Here is a 16,627-nt window from a genome sequence, read left to right as displayed (position 1 = left end):
AATCTTGCTCCCGCTCACACCCTGATACGCTGTCGCATGCATTCCTTGCTGTTTCAATCAACACCACTGGCATCATGGCCGAGTCAGCGTTAGCCGAGGCCAGCGCTTTCTCCATGGCGACAGGTATCTATCTATCTGTCTATCTATCTCCAGTCCGGCCGAAATGACGCGCGCATGATGCCAATGCGATGAGCGTCTTGCAGAGGAACGACGGCCAGAGAGAGAGCACAAGTATGCTAACCATGCTGTTCTTCAGGTATCAAGCAAGAACACGAACCGACTGGTCTAGAGGGCCTTGACTTCGCCTTGCCGCCAGAACTCTCCTCAAAACGACCCTTCGAGGAGGACATCGGCGCCACTACCGAAACACCAGAGGCCAAACGAGCAAAGACGGAGACCGAAACCGAAGAAGCTTCACTCGAAGATGGACTCGCACTATTAGTACAAAATGCGCTGTCAAATGTTGGCGACCTGGTTGACCAATTCACGAGCGGACATGAGACAGCCCCAGAACAGCCCGCATCAGATCCCATGGAGGTTGACACGACAATACCGCTGCCTGAACCTCCTGCTGTCCGGGCGACGTTTGTATCGGACCCCCGAAAGTTCATTCGCGACACCAATGTCCATGCGCTAGGGAACCTTGTAAGTCAATGCACTGCCCTCGGACCAACATCTCGACTGACCGGCGCGTCGCCAGGCCTTGTCGCTCCTACTTGTTCTCGTACAATCACCCTTTGAGGATACAATCAAACTGGTTCGGGGATCCGATTCACAGCATGAGAAGACATTTCGCGGGCTCAAGTGTTCTTTTGAGCATGTTCACGAAATGTATTCGCCTGGACCAGTGTTATCAGCCAACGAACTCGAATTTCGAGACCCCGACTCCCAACATTTTATCGAACTGGCGAACCTTGCGCAACTGGGATTGCGGCTAGTTGATGGAACTCCCAAAGCTCTCTCTGAAGCTGACGAAAACTTTCTCGCCATGTTCCAGTGCCAGCTGTCCGAACTGCCACCTGGAATGACGGAACTGTATTTGGGTATCAAAACGCAAAGAGCAATAGAGTTCCTCGTTGAGAAGGAGCCAGAAAAGCCGTCGGAGGAAGTTATTGGAGAGGTTTTGACCCACGGACTTGAGCATACCCTGAAGGAGCAGCATGGCGGAGGAGAGTTGACCTCTGCTGATCAGAACTTTGTGTCTTCAGTACAAACAAGGAAAGAAACGCTTCAAGGGGAGGTAAAGGAAGAGTCGGAGCCAGGTATGCATAAACCTGTATATGGCCGTTTACAAGTTGACCTGATTGGGCTAATTGGTTGTTTGCAGCGGCGTTGAGAGAGAAACACCCTGCCGAGGACCTGTTACGGAGCTTTTTGGAATACACCGCCGGCCGCCTCAAGTCGCTCACAGACATAGGCAATAAGTTGGGAATCACGATAGAGATCAGCGACAGCGAGCCGCCACCGGAACCGATTCCGGACGCCACAGGAGATGCTGATATGGACTTGGACGACTTGTCATCGTTCTTTGAAAAGACGGCTTCTGGCCTTGTCCAGAATGCCCTGGCGGGATTGAAAGACGAGCCAACTACAACAGATCCGGCAGAGGGAGGAGAAGAAGCTGCAGCCCAGACTGCAAGCACGGAGAACAAGTCAGAAGCCGCCTCGGCACAGACCAACGGCAAGATTGATCTCATGACGGACTACAAAGAACTCGAGGCTCTCGTTGCAGAAAGCACTTCCAACTACGTCAAGACTACGCTTCACGGACTCTCACCAATTCCCTACCAACCTACCGTTCCCACTAGTACCAGTCAGTTCTTCTTCTTTACGTCGCGCCCTCTGATCTTGCTAACAGGTTAAATAGCTGACAGCATGGCTGCTCAACCACCTTATCAGGCACAAGTACAACATCATCAAGTACAACCTCCATATTACACCTACACTCAGCCACCCCCCGAGCCGCAGCTGCCTCCATTGCCTGGTGAGAACCTGCCGCCGAACCAGACGTTCCCTAGTTCCATACTATATGACAAGGCTCGCCAGGCGGCTCTCTCAAAGTCGTCTGCGCACACTCGAAGAGAAGGACTCCATTCAACGCGTCGGCCTTGGACCCAAGAAGAAGAAAAGGCACTCATGGCTGGCTTGGACATGGTTAAGGGACCCCATTGGAGCCAGATCCTGACGCTGTTTGGCCAAAACGGCACCATATCAGATATACTCAAAGATAGAACGCAGGTGCAGCTGAAGGATAAGGCAAGAAATCTCAAGCTCTTCTTCCTGAAAACTAATTCTGAAATGCCCTACTATCTACAAGCCGTTACGGGTGAACTCAAGACGCGGGCGCCAACCCAAGCTGCGAGAAAGGAAGCCGAGGAGAGGGCCAGGCTCAACTCTGAAGAAGACCAAGCAAAGCTTCAGGGGATCATGGCTCTGGCAGGCGGTCTACAACACCCGCCGCAAGGTCGAACACCGGCCAGCCCTGTCAATGCTGTTGGATCTGGAGTTGTGACACCGGCACAGGCAGCTCAAGCAGCTTCGTCCGCACAACATCATGCCGGGCATCAAGCCAATGCGGCTGGCCAAGGGGCCCAAGCGACGTCAGTGCCAAGGCCGACGGCGACGCCGGCTTCTCAAACTCGTCCAGGTGGCCAGGCGAACACGCAGCCATCGTCACACTCTGTTGCTCAAGCCAACGGCCGATCCCAGGCACAACTGCCGCCTCAAGTTCCCAGACCACAGGGGCAACCACAACACCATCAGCAGGGGCATCAACCTCAGCCTCAGCAGACACAGCCAGCAGAACAAGCAGAGCAAGCACAGCAAGCACAGCAACCGACACGAACACCCGCCATGCCGCAGCCAACACCAAACACACAAGCACAAGCACAACCGCAGCCGGCTGCCGCCCAGCAGCATCATGCTGCCACAACACAGCCCGCGACAACCTCTATCCCGACAAGTACGCCTCTGGCTGCCGCTCCTCCTCAACCCATAACCTCGCCTGCACGTGCCCATTCACCGCAAGTATCTCCACCAGCTGCTCAACCTGTACCGCAAACCCAGCCTGCCCCGACTCCCTCACCAGCACCTCAACAACACCCGGGCCCGCCCCCGGAAGCCCCAAAACCCGACTCCCCAACACAACAAGAACAAGACGACAACGCAGCGGAAGCAGCTCTCCTTGAAGGTCTGCAAGCTGTTGTGGCACAAAGCCTAACATCATGAGACCCATACGAAGGAGGGGGAGTCACACCCGACGTGTGACAAAGGCCGCGGCCATGATGCCCTGGTTGGGACGGCTTTCGTGTATGAATGAAGAATCTTTTTATTGGGACGACTTATGATAAACCAGCTACGCGAGCTGATCACATGTAGATCACATGTAGCTTTTTTAGGCACTCGGCGCAAAGGGGGGGATCACTCAAAGGGTACACGACATTTCGTGATGGTACACCTTTTTCTCGATTTTTTTAATTTTTTTTGCATGTTTATAGAATCGGAGGCGTGTGTCATGTTTCTCACTGTTTCAATGATACCAAGGTACGGGAAGAGGAGAAGGAGTAGGAACAGGATAGTTACTAGGCGTCAAGGGTCATATGGCTGCCAGATTCACAATATGAGCCTGAACAAAATAAAAATCGTGGGCTCTGAAAATTCAGGGCCACGGGGTTTTGTCAGGAAAGGGGGAAAACACGTGGCGAGTATGTGCTTTGTACGAGGGCATCGACTCTGTTTACGAACGGTTCGCACCGGTGCGAGCTTTAGTCGAGGATGGTGATGGGCAGGGCAACTTCTCACGGCGTTGATTCATGTATCCTCCCGGGACTTTGGCCCGTGATGTGTTGGACGGGTAGGCGCGTGCGGTTGTCAGTTGAGGACTCATGTATCTAGCCTCGTCGCAAAAACACGGCCGCTACTGATGCCATTCCCCATCTCATCTCGACGACCCTATGCAACTGCTCTCCAAATGCTTTGACCGTCTTTAAATACCAGTTGACCCTTTACTGCTTCGTGGAGAGCTCATCAAGCTCATTGCCCAAAAATACATTGCTGTGCTTGACAACGACAACGCATTCTACAGCCTAAAACTCGAATTTACAAAAAAGAGAACAGGCGTCCGAAAAGTGCTTCTAACACACTCTGAGGACCCATCAAAAAGAGAACCGCGTGGTTTCGCCCGGGCTCGAACCGGGGACCTTCTCGGTGTTAGCGAGAAATCATGACCAACTAGACCACGAAACCCGTGATGTGCTAACCGGCCGCAATATGCAGTACATGTACCTTCGGAACAATGGCGGCTGCGCAGCCAGCAGGTCCCGGTGTCCCGCGAACAACGGCACCTGCGGCCAAGACTTGTGGATTCTCGAGATCAAGGACTCCGGCGTCGTCGAGAGTCTGTACTGCAAGCAGCACTCATGTAGGCGCGTGGACGATGGTTCCCTATGCGGGAAGCCCAAGGGACGCGAGGGCAAATACTGCCTGCACCGTATGTTGAACTGTATCCAAAATTCCCACTTTCCACTTCCCACTACCCATCTCGCCCTTCGTCTTGATCTTCAAGACATGCTTGTGCTCAAAGTGCTGACGGGCGTGCAGATATCCAATGCGCAGGATCCGTCGGCCAAGAGCGCTGCCCAAACCACGTGCAGGACTACAACGCCAGCAGATACAAATACTGCAAAGAGTACCGTAAGACAAAACGCACACACAAACACACACATATATATATACCGCCCCCTAGCCCAGAGACACACTGACGTCCCGCATCATAGACGCCTGCGTAGAGCCGAGATGTCAGAACGCACGGGTCTGCCAGGCCGAGCAAGACCTGCGGTACTGCCACGCGCATCGCTGCCAGACCGAGGGGTGCGCAAACCGCCACGGCACCGCTCACACGTGTGTCGTCGTCCCCGAGGCGGCGCAGGATCACCCCCGAGACGCCGCCTGCCACCACATCCAGTGCCCTGGTAAGAGGCGGTGCTCGGTAGACGAGTGCGCGCGCCCGCGGCGCCCTCTGCAAGACGGCGGCTTGGCGGAATACTGCGCCATGCACTGCTGCCAAGTCGGCTGCTGCGACGAGAGGACCGCCGCGGGAGGCTTCTGCGCCGTCCACGTCTGCGGCGAGCCGGGCTGTGATGGGGGCCGTCGCGGGGAGGGCGTCTTTTGCGAGCGGCACGCCTGGCGCCCGGGGGCTTGTGACGGCCGTCATGGGAAACATACGTGTAGGGAGGATGTTTTGCCAAGTCGGTGCTGCGACTCGCGCGGCGGGGGTCCTGATGATCCTGGGTGCTTGAGGGGGCGAGACGCGCGGAATGGTGTTTGTGGGCAGAATTGCGGAGAGCGTAAGACCCCCCCCTTCTGTCTGTTTCTTTATATGTGAGGACGGCGCTGACGAGCTTGATTTCGGTAGGATTGGGCCGGGGTACGGCAGGCGTACAAGAGCCTGGTGCTACTGCTGGGCCGGGGACGCGTTGCTGCGCCAGCCATCTCTGTCACAGTCGGTCCTGTGCCGACTCTCGTGAGAGACTGTATGATTATTGTGCGTAGGATAGGTGCTGCAGGGCCGATTGTTGTAGGTCACCGAGGAAGATGTGGTCTGATGTGGGCGGGATGCAGGGGAGGGGACCGTGTGATTTGTTTGTGATTTATATCGACAGTGAGTATTAGAGGGCGCGTCTGAAGTCTGTATTCTGAGGGGAGGTCATGTGTTGGCGGTATCAGCTAAATGTTGGGAGACTTGGTGCTTCGAACGGACAAGGTTGAGATGTTGGATGTTGCAGCCGGAACTGAGATGGAATGGGTGATGACGGCAACAAGGTAACGTATATCGTTAGGAATTCGAGTGTGTATTGATGAAATGACAAGTATGAAACCGTATGCATTGCACCATCAATATGGTGTCATTTCCGCCCAAATCAAACGCCAACTGCAACAAGAAGAAAGAACCTCGCTGCCAAATGCGACCATACTTTTAGCCAAATCCCCATATCATCAGACCTCCTCTGTCTTGTTCCCCTCCTTCACACTCTGCCTTCTCTCCTTGCCTGCCCTCATCCTCTCCAACCTCGCCCTCTGCGCATCCGCTCTCCTCTGCATCTCCTCCTTCTGCTCCCGCAACGCAATGCAAAACTTTGACCTGGCCCGAATACTTGGTCCTTTCCAGATGAAAATAAACGGAATCACACACATCACGGCGCTTAACCCCCCAATCAGGGAGCACGCCCCCGCGATCCCCAGCTCTCGGAACATGTGTGTCGTTGCGAGCGGCAGAACGACAGCGAGGATGGACCGGCAGCACGAAGCAGCTGCGTTGGCGGACGCGGCGAAAATCTCATACGAATCCGTCAAGTAGTTTAGCAGCGCCATGAAGATGAGCATGTATCCCATTCCGAACGGGATGCCCGCAAGCATAGGCGCCACAAAGGGGATTGATATCTTTGCACTGAAGCCTAGCCAGAAGAGAGATATGACGAAGAGAGGGCCGCCCATACACGCAAGCGGCAGGCGCCGTGACTCTTCGCGTTTCGACCACCACGAGCCACGAACTTGGGCCTTGACAAGAGCAACGTCCCAGTACCAGAAGACGGGGAGGGAGACCATGCCACCTGCTCCGATTAGGAGATACGTCAGGCCAGTCTCTCCCGGATTGAGGCCATACAAGTCGTGGAAGATGATGGGGAAAGCCTGGAAGGACATGTAGAAGATGGCGTAGACGAGAGCCAGGTATGCGCATGTGGCTGTAACAATGAGCTCAGAGGCCAGCATGCGAATCGGTCGGGTAATGACCACGGTTAGGAGCTGACTGAGGCTCGTTTCCTCGAGCTCTCGGGGTGCGATGACGCGCTGGGCGGGATCCTGTTTGCGCATCCTTTGGGCCCGCCGTGCCAGGAGGATAGGACCAAACGTCTCTGGGAGCCAAGCTATGATGAGGAGCGTGAAGCCGGCGAACATGAGATCAATCCAGAACGCCCACCGCCATCCGATGGTCATGGACGTGTAGCCTGAAATGATGGGAGAGAACAAGGGTCCCCAGAGGGTAGCCTAAGCCGTCATAATGAGTACATTGTTTTCCTTGGGTAACTACTCAAACAAAGTAGAGCAGCAGAGGAAAAATGGAAGCGCAATCTCCGAGGAATACTCACCACCATGAAGACAGCATACGCCCTCCCCCTAGTCCTGTGATCGGCAAAAACATCGGCCAATATGCCGGCCACAATGGCAATTGGTGCTCCCGCACACGCACCACAGATCATTCTAAACACGAGAAAGCTCCCCCAACTCGGTGCCAGGCCACAGGCCATCGTGAATAGTGTAAAGACTACAAACGTCACGACGGTGAGGTTTCTTCGTCCGTAATGTTCCGTCAGGGGCCCCCAGATGAGTGGGCCAAATATGTACCCAATAAGGAAAACACTAATTGGTAGGACATTTTCCGTGGCATCGCTTATGCCGTAGTCTGCCGTGATGTTGGGGATGGCCATGCTGGGGAGGGCAGAGGACAGGGTGGAGTTGAGGACGAGCATCACACATACCAGGACGACAAAGGTTTTACGGGACTGGCGTAGAGGTCAGATTGATCTTGAGGATCCTGGAGGGGTTGTGGGTTGGTGAGACGAGAAAAACTGTACCGTTGACCAGTTGTGAGGATTATCCGGATCATCGACTTCCCAGCTGATGATGATGTGGTCGGTGTGACTGCGTGTCCTGGAGCGGATGCCAGAGAGGATGCCGTCGCCGTAATCCATTGCCTCAATGGCATACTGGTCTTGGGCATCTTGTTCGTTTAGACTCTGTATTTGGCCAAGCGGGTGCCCTTCTATTTCTCTTCCATCTAAGAAAAGGTTAATCCTCACGGGTTTAGAGGAGCTAAAGAGGACTCGACTTACGCTCATCTTGTCCAACATCTATGGTGTTTGTCTCTGTAGGGCCTGTGAGCACCATGATGGACTGGTGAAAGGGTCATCTAATACAACAGTTCACCACGACAATTGAAACGTTAATGAAAACAGATTATATTAAGTCAAAGTCAAGACTCAAGTCGCTTTGTGTTCAAGTTGGCTAGCAACGTGGACAGGGGAACATGACAAGCCGGGCCGAGCAACGTTGGCAGAGAGCAGTGAAGGAGAAGCGAATCTAGCAGACCCTTTTAAACAAAGCCTGCTTCGGGAAACGAGGAGGAATTTAAGTACTAATCGCACAGGCATGGAGAAAAAGCTCGGCAACTGTGTGAGGCATGGGTGCCGTTTCCACTGCCAAACGGCGACGCGTGGGGCCGAAGCTGAATCGCCAAACTCGAGGCATGATTAAATACAACCTTAAAGGGGCCAGCCTGTTCGGGCTGCACTTCCACTTGCAATCGAGTTCTTGTCCGCGGCCGTCAACCCTTGCTTTGGCGCCGTCTAAACCCCCCGAAGCCGGAGTATTGGTGGGAATAAGTGGTCATGCCCGGTCCTAGCCCGTCCCGCTTTCACCGAAAATACAATATGCTTGCGCCACTTGCGCCCTTGGTAAAGACGCCCTTGTTTCGGCGGGCGGGATAACGAAACCTACACACCAATTGGCCGTGGCCGGTACGTTTCCTGTCGTCTCTTGACAACCTCCTTGGGCCCCCCTCTGGGGTTGATGATGCCCATTGGATGCCCAGTAACCGCGGTTAATCTCGGCTCAGATTGTACCGAGTTTGCTTCGGTAGTAGTAGCGGTCACGGATTCTTTGTTCGACACTCAAAGTAGTATTTGGGCGTTGTTGTTATCTCGTATGCATCGGGCATCCTGTTCCAGAACGGTGCTGAACAATAACCCGTGGCATTTTGCTCTGGCTTGGTGCAACACAAGGATTTCAGCTTTAAGCTCTCTCGCGCCCTTCCGTGACAGGCCGTCTTTGCAAGTCCTCCATATCGCCGCAACCGCAGGGAATGCAAAGTAGTAGTATGTTGCTCGGAAATGATACACCGCATCCCGACGATTTGTCATCAGAATAACTAGTACTCGAGCTGTATTGGCTATGCAGGCAATGTATCCGAAACCGCACAGTCTGCAGACAGCGTGGCCCCCCTCAAGTCCGATTTGACATCTGCTGAGCCCGGTAACGATGCCGCTAGTGGCGGCGACTTGCTCATTGATCTCTTTGGCTCCGACAAGCCTGCTCTGGTAGTACTAGTATGTATCTGATCTTGTTGATCTTCCAGGTGGCACAACGTTTTGGTCCGGGTCACCCTGTCCTGCGGAGCAAACTGCGCCAAGTTCTCGGCGTTTCTCCCGAAATTATGAGCAAAGAAAACAGCCCAGGCTGCCAGGGGATCTTCCAGAACGGGCTGCCAGGGGAGTGGAGTTTCGATGGACACATTGACAAAGTCCTCAAACATGGGAGCTGTCCTTCGATAACGAAGCCTAAGGACACAGTCACTCGATATCGGGAAGCTGACTTGCGGAGAGTCTGGTGGGAACATAGGTGACTGGGCGGTCTCTCCGTTCTTGTCATTCTGGGGGTTTTGCTTGTCACTGCCGTCATCTTCCCACACAGTCACTCCAACGCGAAAGCTGATCTTATAAAGGTAGCTTCCATATGGCCCTACACGGTCAAAACGAATTGCAAAAGAAGAATGCTCGGCCGATCGGGCATGTCGAAAGAAGAGCACAAGTGGAGTGACCACCCCAATCGCCTTCTTTATACTAGAACCAACAAGGTTCATATCCACATATGACATTATCTTTCCTTGGACAGGCGTAAAATTGGCAGGTCGGCTATGTGAAATCATATACCCCGAGCCGGGGATGGTTTTGACAACTGCTCCATTGCCGCCATAGTGAGAACCCCGGAGGCTGTCTCTGTTACCCTTTGATACATGTTGTTTTGCTCGAGCACGGATATGCATGGTCTGATTCGACTTTTTATTCTCAGTGACAAGAGCTCTGAGCCATGGGAAATGGTGGCTGCCAATCCTCTCGTATTTGCCGTCAGATTTCTTCTCCATCAAAATGACAATGTGACCTTCGTCATCTGTGCATCGGAGAACAGCTATGTGGACATGGCCCCAAGGAATCTGCCGTGGCCAGGACTTGATAACGTCTGCCATGGAAATCACCGCGCCATCTGGGTCTGAATGGGCTGCTGTAGGAACAACGAAAGAGACGGGTATAAGTTGCTTTTCGCTTTCCACTTTCACCTCCCGACACAATTGCATGGTTGCCGCAACCAATCGAACGAACTGTTTTTCGATATCGAACGATATATCGTGATCCGTATGAAGGTACGTGTCTACAATGGCGGAACACTTGGCAAAAGCTCGGGGAGACGTTGCCAACATTCCGAGTGGCCTCGCGTCTTGTTCGTAAAGAGACAATGTAGATGGCCCCTCAGGCTCACACGTCCAGGCAAAAATTGACTGATCATCCGAAGACTTGATAATTTCCAATTGCAGATTATAAAAGGCGTTTCGTCCCTCGCCGTAAATGAGAGGCATATTCACGTTGAATAACCCCGTCAGACAGTATGCCTCATCCTCCACCCTTGTTGTACGTCTGTTTGCAGCCCAAGACATGATGGCTGCTATACTAACGTCATCCCAAACACAGGTCGACAGTACCTGTTGATCAATTCGAGTAATTTCTGCAATGATGCGGGCCAAATCAGACTTTGCACCAAGTTCACGCCAGTCCATCGCGAGAAATGCTACCTCGAAAGGTGCGAGCAACTCCTGGAGTGTCCAACCGCGCGTAAACCACTTGCTCGACCGGAACGCAGACTGTGGTCCTGCCGGGTCCTCGTCGCTTGTGACATCGAACAAGTAAGCGTAGCAAGCCGCAGCGTTTCTGTACCAGTTGAACATGGAGTTGATGGCCTCGGAAAGCTCTGCGCTGGAAGACTTGTCGATGCAACAGGTATCGATCCATACCCAACTGTGGCCGTCAGATTTCGCCTTGTCGCAAAAGCCAAGGATTTTCTGAAGCCCTTTCCGCGAAGCTGGCGTCGAGGGGTATACGTTTTCGGTCATTTCTTGGAAGGAAATCTCGTCGTCGCCCCAGACGTGGGAAAGAATAGCATAACCGGGCACGCCATGACCAGGCTCGCCGACGAAATATTTGAGCTGGAGGCTGTCAACATTTAGGAGACGCATATCTCGCGATTGCACTTTGACCTTGATTTGCAGCTTGGTGAGATAATATTTCGGGGACCTCCTGTCTCCCACGGTGTATTCTTATATGACGGTTTCGAGCATGCAGTAAAATTATTGGGCTGAGCTGAGCTGAGCTGTATCTGGAGCCGCCACCTAAGGCTACTGGGCCAGCTGATTAGCCACATGATCAGATAACAAGCAGCACAGCTGCACGCATTGATGTGTTGAGAACAACAGGCGAGGCTTGTACGTACGGTTGGTCAGGACAGTGATGAGCCCGCCGATGTGGTACGAGGTTTCATCATCAGATGGGAGACCTCATCGTTCAGCATTGAGTCAACCGTGCGCCAGCCTGTCACCGAGTACTTGGGTATACGATGACATACTCCAGCTCTTATTCTCGACTTCTTCTATTTAGCCATGACAGAAAGGCCGCGATTGACTGTGGTGCCATCAGGATGCTCAAGATCTTGGCCTCCTTATAGTGACACATTGACAACTTCGGAGCGAAAACTCCAGACTTGCAAAGCTCAAGAGAACCAAACGTTGCACTGTGGGATCCTTGGCATGTTTCTCCTGCGCAATGACTTGGTCAATTTCAGAATACTCAACAGCTGCAGCCCTCCGCCGCAAAAGTAAGGATTCGTAGAACAGAATTTTATTGCAAGAGAGGTTCTGGTTTTCTGCAGCCTGGGTGGCGTGAAGCGAATTGTACTCCGCAGGGGTCTCTCCCTTTTTGGAAGGTACGGCTTGACCATCTCCCACCAAAACGTCAATTTGCCCCCTGTCATCCGTACCCCAGCCCTACAGTACTACGTACTCCGTACACCACTGTACCTTATCAACATTATCTGGACTTGATCTCGGGATTCCATTCAGGCGTCAAAACACCCCATACTCCGGATGTATGATTCAGGGCTAATTTCTTCAAGAGTATTCCCATCACACTTGACGACATGCCTTTGCGATGTTGCCTGGTAAATGCATTGTTTGCTGGTTGCTTCAGGTTGGACAATCAATCTTCTATACCGTGAGCTTCCTATATCTTCTCATCAACAATATCAAATAAGCCTGTCCAGCAGGGGCTTGACCCCTAATTTTCTCTAGGCTCTTTTTCCTTGATTACTTTTGCGGCAGATTCATAGAGCAAGGTACGGAGTACTTAGTAGTATTGTGCAGCGTTGTATAAAAAATAATAATAACGTGTCTCAGTTTCCGAGCTTGTCGTTTATCCGTATGGCCCGGTCTCACAACCCAACGTCAAGGCACAGCCAACGCAATTAAAGATAGGCACAAGGACGGGGAGAGTGCAGCACAGGGCACCAAGACCCCAACATACGGCCCTTTCCACGTCCCGCAGATAGTAGTATCGGGAATTAAGATTGGTTCCTGTCGGCTGAAGACAGCAATACCAACACCCGCTTACTTCTGGAACATTTTGCTTACACGAGGCGTCAACCGAAGCCAATCGCTCGGGAGTTGTCCAATTAGGCTCTTGTGACAAGGCCGAAGATGCGCACAGGTCAGGCAGGTCCTGTAGGTCTTGTATGTTCTGTAGCCTACAACATTGCGGCGCTCTACATTGCGATACGACTGTTGTTTTCCCTTGACCAGTCATTTCGTCCAAGTCACCATCAGCCTTTGTTTCACTCCTATCCTCCAAGTGCCACCCACAAACCCGCAAAGCGTTATGTCTACCCAAATCCCCCTATCCCTCATTTTCACGAGTTTTGGCAACTTCCCATCTTCCCACTAGTTTCAGCATGAAAGCCGTATCCGTGGTCGTGGCCGCGGTGGCGGCTGGCATCGCCTTGGTGCAAAGCCACTTCCAGATGGCTCCCTGTGCCCGGTCTTGTATCCAAAAGGCACTGCCAAACGTTGGGTGCACGGGGAATGATAAGGATATTGCCTTTTGTCTCTGCCGGCCTCGCACCAAGTCCAAACTCGTCGACCCCGTTGCTCAGTGTGCTAACCAAAGCGCATGCTCTGCCGCCGACCTCCTCAGGGCCCAGTCTATTATTGACTGGCGCTGCCAGAATGTACATCCCGCATCGTTTTCCGAGGCCACCTTTGACGAGCCAGAATCTGCAAGCTGGCGGCAAGCAACACAGACACCACAGCCGGTCCCATCCAGCAGTTCGACAAGCACTCCGTCGAGCACGCCAAGCGAGAGTTCAACTGCAATATCGACAGCCTCTGGAAGCTCAGGGCTTTCCACAGGTCTCGTGTTAGCCATCACTTCTGCCGTTGTAGCAGCCCTCGGCTCTCTCGCGGGAGCATTCTGGTGCTATCGTCGACGCCACCGACGCCGCGCATCTTCAGGCCAAGTCCGTAATGGACCGTCGGAGGAAGAGAAAGATGGCCATCCTACACGGTCTGGGCATAATGAGCTATTAGGTATGCTCTTCTCTCACGCATTTCTTGTGCACCGCCCGGACGAGAAACATCTAATATAGTTTGGATTAGGTTCGACAGAGATGGCCCATGAGATGGATATATACGTGCCACAGCAACCCACGCCTGCTGGGTTGAGTAAACAAGTTTACGAAATAGATTCAACTCCCCTCCGAATGGTGCCGGGGAGCTCAGCACTAGAGGCAGGCCAAATCGTGTCCAATGCAGCTCCTCCTGGCTCACCTCGAGGTCCCACACGAGCAGACGGAATGAAGAGTCGGACTCTAAGTGATATGCGGACAGCAGCGCAAGAAAATGGAGATCAAGATACTCCCGTACTTGGGGAGCTCCAGAAGAGGCGTATAATATTGGCAGAGGAGCGGCGGTACCTGCAACGAGTACATGAGATAGAGTGCGAGGACAAGAGACTTGAACAGCAGATCAGTGACCTCACACAGCAACAGCCCAGCTCTCCCTTGGAAAAGTAGTACAATATTCATACTTAGGCCATGTTGAGGAAGGATATCAGTGAACCCGTCAGGAAGAGCATGTAGCTTAACAATTCGGCATTGTCGTTCGGATATGACGTACCGCGCCTATATCAGGCTGTGTTGACGGAGCGAAGGATTCATCCTCTGGCACAGTTTGTCCTCGATTGTCAGGCCATATCCGTGGTTCTCGCGTGTCGTGGCGCCAGTGTCAAACATGCGACATAGTTCGTAGCCTTGTTCCAAGAATGGCATCATGAAATTGTACCGAAGCCGTCTGATCTCTCTTCATCTTCAGGTTGACCTACTGGTTTGAAATTTTGCCCGTCGCCGCGACCTCAGATATCTGCTGTGAGATGTACAGAGCATTGAAACACTCAAGTTGCTGAAGAAAATGAACCGTTCACGCGTCAATGTGTTCCAAGTGGCTGGTGCCGCAACTTGGCCAGACGAATCAAGCCATGCTATCAAATTTGGCGTCGTCTATCCCCTCTTATTATCGGACGGTCTGTTGCAGACGTGACAATCTCGATCCAAAAGTCGTTTCAAAGACTTGTAATTGGCGTCTGGTGATTCCTCTGTTTCACGGTCTGGAACATTTGGGGGTGGGGCATGTATTTAATTTGCTTCAATGTTGTCCTACCATCAACAAGCCCCCGCCCCCAAACCCCTCTTCTCACCGAATCTTGTTTCCTGTTGGGAGAGGATTGATGATGCTCAGTTCTAACTAACGAAGCCATCTACGTAGCCCGCTTTAAAGGGGCCTCAATCTCGGCTGCGTTGAAGGAGTGAGGCTGGATCGCGTGACTCCACGCCTTATAAGTTTTAACATTTCCCGCCTCCAATTTCATGCTAAGGGCAAGCAAGTATCAAACGACAGACGGTGAATCCGGACCGACTCACAGATACTGACCACCATGGTTGACTCCTTTGACCAAGCAAGCCTTGATTTAATAATTGAGCTTCAACTACAAGATGCCCAGAACTTAATCAAGGGAAAGCATAGGGTAGGAGAGACGCCCGATGGAGAGCTGGCAGCTGAGCTGTTCAAGCTCGAGCTCGAGTCCCTCGCCTCGTTCCATGTAGACCAAGCCATGAGTCGCAGTCTTGCTCATGCCGTCCTGACAGATGGAGAGGCCATCCAGAGCCTTATCGAGGAGGAGCAGCAGGCCGTACGCGACCGCGAGCTTGCAATCAATGGCGAAGCTTCGACGCAGGGGGCGGGAACCGCAGACCCTGACACAGCTATTGAGGACGATATGGTCAAGAAGCTTGTGGCTTTGTATGTCGGCGAAGATGACCATTCCGGAACCGCTGCAGCATCCTCATCCAAACAGGCAGCCCGGCCTAGCACTTCGACAGCGGCTATCGAGAAACGACGTTGCGTGGCTTGCATGTCGGATGTTCCATACTTTGAGACGGTACGATGCCCGTGCACACATGAATACTGTCGTGCGTGCATAGCCGATTTGTTCCAGTCGGCAATGAACGACGAGTCCCTATTCCCTCCCCGATGTTGCAGTCAGCCCATTCCTCTCGGCCTTAATCAGATTTTCATCCCAGCAAGATTAGCGGGACAGTATCGAGCCAAGGAGCTGGAGTATTCCACCAAGAACAGAACGTATTGCCACAGAGCTACCTGTTCTACATTTATCCCGACGCCATTTATCCGGGGAGAAATTGCAACTTGCGTCAAGTGCCAAAGTAAGACTTGCACTATCTGCAAGGGCTCATCTCATGACGGGGACTGTCCCGAAGACGTGGCGACGGTGGACCTGCTCAATGTAGCGGCGCAGAAAGGCTGGCAGAGATGTTACTCATGCCGCAGAATGGTCGACCTGGAAGTTGGCTGCAACCATATAAGTGAGCCTATTCGCCGAGATCCGTCATTTGTCAAGACCGACTAACACTACTCCAGCTTGTCGATGTGGTGCTCAATTTTGCTATGTTTGCGGAGTGAAGTGGAAGAACTGCAGCTGTGACCAGTGGGATGAAAATAGATTGGTCGATCGAGCCAATGCCATCGTTGACCGTGATGCGGATCTGATTCATATCGAGGGGGTTAACCGTGCTGCCCTTGTGGAACGAGAACGGAATAATCTGGTCGTAAACCATGACTGCTGGAATCATCGCTGGAAGTCTCGCAGGGGATTTTTTCAGTGCGAGGAGTGTTTTGATTGTATGCCGGAGTTTATATATGAATGCCGCGATTGTCGACTTCTGGCATGTCGCCGGTGCAGATATAACCGACTATGAAAGGAAGCCTATCACCAAGGACGCCGGTTCGTGATGGCGTTTCACCATTGCAGGAGAGACCGAGGAATCTTAGCAGCAGATCAGAAACAGCTCATCTGCACATATGTACGGGCCTGGAAGAGATGTTTCTTAGAGTCAATAGCCTCCAATTGTTACTGCAGTGTCTTACTTACCCAATCGTTTGGCACACCCAATTCCTCCATGTCCGTGGCTCTGCGCATAGCGTGCCCCTCGCGCATATTGACGTATTTCTCTTGCATGATGAGCCACGTATCAATCCGTGGCTTGTCGAGGCGACGAGTAAGTTTGACTTGCTACGTGCATATGCAGTCGCCCGCCCCAAGTTTGCGAGTGAAGAAACGCAGCAGTT

General features: G+C 52.7%; 6 protein-coding genes and 1 non-coding gene across 7 annotated transcripts; 3 read left to right on the top strand and 4 right to left on the bottom strand.

Moving 5' to 3' along the window:
- Positions 1-74: 74 nt before the first annotated feature.
- trf1 (Telomeric DNA-binding factor trf1) lies at positions 75-3,228 on the top strand (the record flags this gene model as incomplete). Its single annotated transcript, XM_014687854.1, has 5 exons — positions 75-123; positions 257-645; positions 701-1,262; positions 1,328-1,813; positions 1,868-3,228. The coding sequence occupies 5 exons, from the start codon at positions 75-77 to the stop codon at positions 3,226-3,228; spliced, it is 2,847 nt and encodes a 948-aa protein (XP_014543340.1).
- Positions 3,229-4,171: 943 nt separating this feature from the next.
- Positions 4,172-4,245, bottom strand: G6M90_tRNA00000037. The gene has a single exon. It is a non-coding gene; the product is annotated as a tRNA-Val (tRNA).
- A 198-nt stretch (positions 4,246-4,443) lies between these two features.
- On the bottom strand, positions 4,444-5,212 carry G6M90_00g034120 (uncharacterized protein; the record flags this gene model as incomplete). The annotated part of the gene is made up of 2 exons (XM_066130140.1): positions 4,444-4,654; positions 4,758-5,212. 2 exons carry the CDS (start codon positions 5,210-5,212, stop codon positions 4,444-4,446), a joined length of 666 nt encoding a protein of 221 aa, XP_065986162.1.
- A 782-nt stretch (positions 5,213-5,994) lies between these two features.
- Positions 5,995-7,944, bottom strand: TPO3_0 (Polyamine transporter 3; the record flags this gene model as incomplete). Its single annotated transcript, XM_014687852.1, has 4 exons — positions 5,995-7,044; positions 7,146-7,559; positions 7,632-7,834; positions 7,890-7,944. 4 exons carry the CDS (start codon positions 7,942-7,944, stop codon positions 5,995-5,997), a joined length of 1,722 nt encoding a protein of 573 aa, XP_014543338.1.
- Positions 7,945-9,004: 1,060 nt separating this feature from the next.
- Positions 9,005-11,119, bottom strand: HET-E1_4 (Vegetative incompatibility protein HET-E-1; the record flags this gene model as incomplete). Its single annotated transcript, XM_014687851.1, has 1 exon — positions 9,005-11,119. One exon carries the CDS (start codon positions 11,117-11,119, stop codon positions 9,005-9,007), a length of 2,115 nt encoding a protein of 704 aa, XP_014543337.1.
- Positions 11,120-12,882: 1,763 nt separating this feature from the next.
- Positions 12,883-14,001, top strand: G6M90_00g034090 (uncharacterized protein; the record flags this gene model as incomplete). The annotated part of the gene is made up of 2 exons (XM_014687850.1): positions 12,883-13,516; positions 13,586-14,001. The coding sequence occupies 2 exons, from the start codon at positions 12,883-12,885 to the stop codon at positions 13,999-14,001; spliced, it is 1,050 nt and encodes a 349-aa protein (XP_014543336.1).
- A 917-nt stretch (positions 14,002-14,918) lies between these two features.
- On the top strand, positions 14,919-15,908 carry G6M90_00g034080 (uncharacterized protein; the record flags this gene model as incomplete). The annotated part of the gene is made up of 1 exon (XM_014687849.1): positions 14,919-15,908. One exon carries the CDS (start codon positions 14,919-14,921, stop codon positions 15,906-15,908), a length of 990 nt encoding a protein of 329 aa, XP_014543335.1.
- Between the last annotated feature and the right edge of the window lie 719 nt (positions 15,909-16,627).

This window comes from Metarhizium brunneum, chromosome 2 (assembly GCF_013426205.1).
Source record: "Metarhizium brunneum chromosome 2, complete sequence".
Taxonomy (NCBI): Eukaryota; Fungi; Ascomycota; class Sordariomycetes; order Hypocreales; family Clavicipitaceae; genus Metarhizium; species Metarhizium brunneum.
The sequence above is the reverse complement of the archived record's forward strand: the minus strand, read 5'-3'. Positions and strand labels throughout refer to the sequence as shown.